Genomic DNA, 7,719 nt, shown 5'->3' with positions numbered 1-7,719 from the left:
CGCGGCCCCGCCCCGCCCCCGCCGGTCCGAGCGGCCGCCGGCCCCGCCCTCGCCGCCGCTGCCCCGGGCTCCCTCGAGCGGACGCGCGGCGGGAGCCGTTCCCCGACCGGCAGCGGGCACTCGGGCGCCGCGTCTGGGCCGAGCGTCGCGGCGCTGCTGCCCCGAAGTCCTCCCGGATCTTGAGGCGGTAGGTGGCCGCGGAACAGGAGCCGCACGGGGGACAGAAGTCGGGCCCCGGGCAGTGAGGAGGCGGGTGGGCACCGCCGACGAGGCGGGACCCCGGGAAAGGAGGTGAGGGAAGGACGCCCGGGGTGGGTCGGGACAAATCGGGCAGGTCCCCCTCAGGGTCCGCAAGGTGGTTCCTGCGGTGCGAAGCGGGCGAGCAGGTCGGAAGGGAGGGGCGGGCTGCCGGGGGCACATCCCGCCAGGGGCTCGTGGCCCGGCGGGTCGTGATAAAACAAAAACAAAACAGAGCAAAACACACAACTGAAACTTCCAAAAAGTAAGTGCACATCGTCGTGTGTCCCAGGACCTGGTCCTATGTAGAGGGGTGGTTTGAAGACCGTCTCCCACCCCCTGGCATTATCCTAACTAATTTTGGGACACAGTGTTTGTTTCTGACTGCTTTTTTCATTAATAATAAAATAAATAATAACTAATAATGAATTACAGGAAGTTATATTTAATAAGAAAGGAAAACTCAGTAGGAATAAAGAACCAAAAGACCTATGTGGTCAATTCACAGAAGGAAATTAAATGATTCATGAACATATTTGAAGATTAAGATTAGCAATTTGTATGTAAGGATATGCCTTTTTAAAAAAAAAGGTGGCATATAACATACTAGTTTCAGGTGTACAACGTGATATTTGTATGAGTTTCTAATTGCTACTGTTTTAGCAAAACTGTAAAAAAAAAACCTGTAAAAGGACAGTTGTAACAGTTATGACAACCACAAACCCTCATTACCTGGACAGTTTTATCCCACCTGAATGTTAAATTCTGTTTGTATTGAAAGATACTTAACAGAGAAAAACATTTTTTGGTCGAAAGGCATCAAATGGAAAATATAATGGAACACTCTTGGCTTATATCTTTTTGATATGTTAGTTTTAACTTTTCCTGTATGGCAAAGTATGGCAACCTGATTTGTGCAATATAAAAATGTCTTTCAAAAAAAAAAGTCTTTCATCACCTCATCACCTAAGTCGTAATTAGTTTATCTTTTACCCTTCTATATTTTTTTAATGTTAGTTTTCATCTATCACTTTATCATTTTGTGATGTTTACTTACAAGCAGCATTTGGCTTTAAGGAATCCTAACTTTGTGAGAGAAATATTTTGAAGTTGAAAATTGAGATCAAATCCTGATTATCATGTGGGAAATGTACATGACGTAGGTGAAAGCATGATCTTTTCATTTCTTCTCTCAGCTTATTTACTTTTGTGTGCTCTTATTTTTTAATTGCAGCAGAGCCATCAGCACTTTCTTTTAAAGAAATCTGAAATTTAAATTGTAAATTTTAAGTGTAATACATAATTTCATGTGTTGTGACCATGATTAGAATTGCAGTGTACCATGTCTACAGAATGAAGAAAGCATAGTAATTCCAAAACTTACTTAGTACTCTAAGAAAAATTGTAAATGGAAGAAATGGAAATTGTTAACACACACCAGTTTATTCAGCAAGGTTTTATACATAAATGTAACTACTCACAATTTTTTTTCCCATTCAAGAAGTGTCCACATGGAATAATGGAGAGTCAGGTGTCTTTTACTTACCAAACATGTGAGTTTAGAGACAAGGACATGAAGTTGATAGTCAAAAACCTCATTTCTACCAGTTATTAATTGTGCGTACTTGAACATGTCTCTTATTTTTTCTGAGCCACAGGTTTCTCATCTGTCAAGTGACTAATAATGATTTTCTACAACAGTTAATGTATGGCTCAAAACTAAATGAGATAATATATGTAAAGCAGTCAGCATGTAGTAGGATCTCAAAAAAATAGTTTTAATTTAAAAAAATAGTACATATTGGGTAATGAAATTGTCCCCAATTGGTCAGTATATATACTTATTAACTCATGCCACTATACTTTAGAAAATTTTAGATTAATTTATAATTTCAGAATTGGTGGGCCCTTAGGATTCATATTTAGTTTGATAAACTTTTAAACAAAAAAAATAACCTAAAATTTAGCTAGTGTAGCTAGATGTTGAATACCAGCTACATTTAGGTTTCTCAACTTGCAGACCAGTGTTCTGTACATACCACTTGGCCCTTTAAGATGATTTGTTAAATATGTGTAAACTTGGGAAAAAAAACTTTAGTAACCGTTTCTTAGCATGTATTGATAGGATGAATTTTTGAGACATTGGATCAAAATGTCCTTTAAAAATATTTATACCACAAAACTATATATTTACATTTCAAAAGACAACTTTATGACAGGCCCACTACTTGCTACCCAGTGTTGTAGGTGGGATTATGGTTTTTCTGCAGCTGTTTTTTGTAACACTTGGTATTGTAAATGCCTAAGGTAGGGAGCCTCAGCAGCTTCAAAGGAAACTTCTGGAGCTCTGCATGCAGTGAGTGAGAGAGACGTTAGAGTTTGTTTAAGATTGAAGTTATTTTATATTCTAACTCTGTAGTTAAGTCTTTATTTATTTTTAACCTAAACTGAGAATTAGGCTTTGGTTTGTGGAGTCCTGTCTTCCATAGACTACAATCCTGGATCAGTTTTACTATAATAATTTCTTATTATTATACAAAGTAAATGCTTGCTTTTTCCATTAAACACTGAAACATGGTGATCTTACATATTATGCATCCCAAATGTATCCCTTGTAATGTCACTATGTATGCATAGTTTGCTTTAAAAAATATGTAAATAGAGTACTGTTTGGCACCATCTTTTCTAATTTCCTTAATTGATGTGGATTTTTATATCTGGAGCCTTTGCTATAGTTTTCCTACTAAAAATTGAAAGGATAGGTGGTTCTGAAAGATCTTTTGTTTTTTTGTTTATTGTGTTGCAAAATCATGTAATAGTTCTGTAACTCCCCAACTCTTGAAAATCCCTAGTTTGAATACGGTGGAATTGCATTGCTCAGCAACTGGAAAAGACTTCACAACCTACCAGCTCAGTTTCAGCTGAGCAATGAAAAACAACAAAGTGTGTGCCAGAGTACCCTATTGTATTCCGATTCATTAGTTTCACATGGGAAACAGGATGGAAAGTTTCTACTACTAGTATTAGGGTCTTAATTAAAATGGCTAGAATAAACATTAAATAATGCAATATTAGGTTGCTTTTTGGTTCATATCAAAATATGCCTTTCCACATAGAAAATACTCAATAAATATTAGAAGTTTTCTTTTTTTTGGCTATATAGGCTTATAACTTTTTTTGTTTCCTGTTATATCAAAGTTGTAATGCCAACAGGTACAACAGCATTAGTTTTGTCTAGAAGGTTGTTAATCACCATGCTGAAATACCAGTTAACATACAAAGCTAGGTAGGTGTTAACTTGGAATACTGGCTGCTTATCTCCAACTTCAGGGAAAAGTAACTATTTTGTGCTTATTTATCATTGCTCACTTTGAGAGGTTGCTTATAAATTTATGATTTTAAGATTTGAGTTATATCCAAAGGCATTTTTAGGCTTAAAGGAAGTTCTTAACCCTATTTTATGCTTAGGGAAACAGTCACTTCGATTATCATCTGCTCAACATCATACATTACAATTTCTGGATGAGCAGGTACAAAGTCAGGTGGAGTTTTACTTTTGACTTTGTCTTGATAGGCATCAAAATTTGGAAAGCTTTTGATCCATTCAGGCATCAGAAGATTTTTATTAAATAGGAGGTATTTAAATTTATAAATTTATTTAGCAATTATGTTGCAGCTACTAGGTCTAGTTTTTTTAGCCTCAGCTGACTCAGTGTAGTCAATTAGGCATACAATAGATTTTCTATGATACATTTTAGAAAAATTAATAGGCAAAATATAGTACGGGCCAATTGGAGGAAGAAAGAAAAAATATTATCATTATTATTTTACTATCAACTATTTGTTAGGAACTGGAGAACTTTATATAAACTATCTTATTTAATGTTAGTGTTGAGACATGAGGATACTTTACAAGGAAATAGCAAGAACTTAACCTTGGTCTTGAAGGCTGCATAGCAATTTGGGAGAAGAGCAGCAGGGAGAGTGAGGGAACTGCAGACAGAGGACCTGAATGTACAAACATATAGTGAAACAGAGTAACTTTTATGAATTCAGCAACGTATTGAACATATGCTGTGTATTAGACACTGCTAGCCACTAGAGAGATACCTCACTGATAGAGCTATAATTTAATAGTCAGATAATACATAATTGCAACTAGTGCAATAAATACCACATGGGAAGAGGATACAGGGGTGCTTTGTGAGCATGTAAGGGTACTGAACCAAACTTGGACAGTTCTGCCTACTTGGGGGGTGGAAAGAGAGTATGAGGCTAGCTTGACGGTAGAGTATGGCCAGAAGCACAGGGATGAGCACAGCCATCGCTTCCTGGAATCATAACCTCGGGCAAGTTACCTGATTTCTGAAAGTCTTGTCTGTAAAATGAGGATGAAAAATGATAAAACTAACATTTATTGAACTCTTACTATGCAGCAGGCATTGTGCTGTTTCTGCAGATTTTATTTAGTCTTCACATCAAACCTAGGAGGTAGAGGTTATTGTTTTGTGTAATTATATAGCTTGGTGTTGCTGCTGTGATATGAACCCCGGTAGACTGACCCAAGACGTGAGCTCTAACTAGTCTTAGACCCAAGACTAGTGCCTAATTTATGAAGTTGTTCTGAGTATTAAATATGTAACATAGGTAAATGGTTTACTATGTAAGACACATGGAAATTGGCTCCTGGTTCTTTTATTAATAATCCAGGAGGTGATGGGGAACTGAAGTTTTTTAAGCACGTGTGTGTGTTAAGAGATGACAGTGTGGGGAGAAAAAGAGGCTGTATTCACCCATTTGTTCAGCAGGTACTTGTTTTGCACCTACTTTGGATCCAGTCCAGGTACTGAGTTAGTTGCATGGGACACAGGAGGAGTGAAAAGTGTTCCTCACCTTAAGAAGAATCTGTTCCTCACTTTTGCTTAGTATGGAAGACAAATAAATCATTGTAGCAGAGTGTGGTGTTGTCTAAGTGCCATGATGTGGGTGCACTCGCATGTCTCAGGTACATAGGGAGAGGAAGTGTTTAAATCAGACTTGGTGTTCAGGGAGATACATTTAGAACTACTGTGGGACTGTAAGAGTAATTGTGGGCGTAAAGAAAACAGATCTGAGTGATATTTTGAAAGGAGAATGGATAGGAGTGAGAGACTCACCGTGGTGTCAGGGCTCTAATTTAGACAAATTTAAGGTGTCTTTAACCAAGGGTGGTTTGAGGGAGCTGGGGATGGCTTTAAGGAATACAGAAGGAGGGACATTTTGGGAGTCAAAATAATGAATCTGATTATGGATATGTTGAATTTGAGGTACCTGTGATAAGATGTAAATGGAAGTATCTTTTGGCAGTTAGAAAAACAGAGCTGGAATTTAAGAGAGAGGTAGATGCTGGATGTGTGAATTAGGGCATATTTATCATGTGGATAGGGAGTTGCAGTCACGAGAACAGAATAGATCAGTTAGGAGGACCAAAGCCAAATGAGGAAGAATCCCTAAATTTAATTGAAGAAAAAAAGAGGAGTCAGCTGAGGAAGTTAAAAGAGACAATCAAAGAAATAGGAAACAATCCCAAAGAAAGAGTCAGGGAAGTTAAGAGAGGAAAATGTTTTAAAGAGGGAATGTCTGTGACAGATGCTGTAAAGGGGTCTGCAGTGGTTGCATGTTATTTTAAATGCTTGTTTTGTGTTTGTGTTTTCCATCTTATAAAATATTTACCCTCAAATGGATGTCATGGCTATTTGTAGATATGTTAAAGCATCTTGATTGTCTTGTCCAGAAGATAAAATGTATTTTCCCCCCCAAAGTATGGAACCTCAAGATCTTTGTGATAATGGAAACAAAAAAATTGATCGGTAAACCGCTTCAACCAGCAAGACCTGTTCGTCATCTGACTTCTACCCCTGGTGAGTAATCTAGGTACACATTTAAAAATATTAATTGGTTAACGGCCAATTAGTATTTGAAAGGCTAAATAATATATATATTATGTAAGTTGTTTATGGTGGATATTTAAAAAATAATGAAAACCAATTATCTCTGTTTGAAGAATTTAGAAGTATTACCAAAGAGAAGGATTCTTTTTTTCATTGAAATATAGTTGACTTACAAAATTGTCTTCGTTTTAGGTGTACAGCATATATATATAATATATATATATATATTCAGGCTATTTTCCATTGTAGGTTATTATAAAATATTGAATATAGTTCCCTATGTTATATAGTAAAATTATGTTGCTTATCTATTTTATGTATAGTAGCTTATATCTGTTAGTCCCATACTCCTAATTTATCCTTCTGTCCCTCCCTTTCCCTTTTGGTAACCATAAATTTGTTTTCTGTCTGTGCATCTGTTTCTGTTTTGTATATAGATTTATTTGTATTATTTTTAAGATTCCATATATAAGTGATATTATATATTTGTCTTTCTCTGTCCAACTTACCTCATTAAGTATAATATTCTCTAGGTCCATCCATGTTGCTGCAAATGGCAGTATTTCATTATTATGGCTGAGTAATACTCCATTGTGTACATATACCACATCTTCTTAAGCCAATCATCTGTTGACGGGCACTTGGGTTGTTTGCATGTCTTGGCTATTGTAAATAATGCTTCTGTGAACATTGAGGTGCGTGTATCTTTTCAAATTAGACTTTTCATTTTTCCAGATATGTACCCAGGAGTGAGATTACTGGATCATATGGTAGCTCTGTTTTCAGTTTTTTAAAGAAACCATACCATGTTCTCAAATGGTTGCACCAATATCCATTCCCACCAACAGTGTAGGAGGATTCCCTTTTCTCTACATCCCCTGCAGCAGTTATAGTTTGTAGGCTTTTTGAAGATGGCCATTCTGACCAGTGTAGGTGATACCTTATTGTGGTTCTGATTTACGTTAAGAAAAGGATTCTTAATGGTCTATCAGTCCACAGTCTACCAGGCCAACAAAGGTGGGAAGACTAGTTTTTGCCCTAGAGCAACTCATGTATTTTTTTTTTCATGTCTTATTTTCACTGTTTAACAACTGGCTTCTGCACAGAATCATACTCTCAATACAGATTGTGTCCTGTGATTATGATCACTGCAGAGCCAGTCATGCTGGCAAGAGCACTAACCTTTAAAAAATATACCTAGCTGAAAAAAAATCAGTGCAAAGCAACACTTACAGATTAGGGCTGTGCCTGAGCTGGAACATATAATTTAATTTTTCAGAAAATCTAAAGTAAAATTTCTAAAATTAAAATATTTTCTCTTGCCCATAAAGCTAACCTTTTGGACAAATTTTTCAAATACTTGGTATTTAATTCCTAAATTGGAATATTAACCTTATTATCCTCTTCATTACTTGTTATATGTGTGTGTATATATATATACATAAAACATGAAATTTATTTAAATTCTTTTTAGTCCATGTGTTCAACTGAATAATTGGCTTCTCAGGAAAAGGAAAAAACAGTCATTTTATTGAGTACAAGGATGAAGCAG

The 7,719-nt window shown here is 36.7% G+C and overlaps 1 protein-coding gene across 2 annotated transcripts in view; it reads left to right on the top strand.

Annotated features, from left to right (window-relative positions):
• The first annotated feature begins 54 nt into the window (after window positions 1-54).
• C25H8orf88 (chromosome 25 C8orf88 homolog) overlaps window positions 55-7,719 on the top strand; it is a 31,979-nt gene continuing 24,314 nt past the window's right edge. Inside the window, exons 1-2 of one of the 2 annotated variants that reach the window (XM_072949446.1) lie at window positions 55-187; window positions 6,039-6,137. In XM_072949446.1, the coding sequence (XP_072805547.1) occupies window positions 6,065-6,137 (73 nt within the window). In that variant the 5' untranslated portion in view covers window positions 55-187; window positions 6,039-6,064. The remainder of the gene's footprint in view (window positions 188-6,038; window positions 6,138-7,719) is intronic. The other variant, XM_006209699.4, reaches the window with a different exon arrangement.

Source organism: Vicugna pacos, chromosome 25 (assembly GCF_048564905.1).
Source record: "Vicugna pacos chromosome 25, VicPac4, whole genome shotgun sequence".
NCBI classification, from domain to species: domain Eukaryota; kingdom Metazoa; phylum Chordata; class Mammalia; order Artiodactyla; family Camelidae; genus Vicugna; species Vicugna pacos.
The sequence above is the reverse complement of the archived record's forward strand: the minus strand, read 5'-3'. Positions and strand labels throughout refer to the sequence as shown.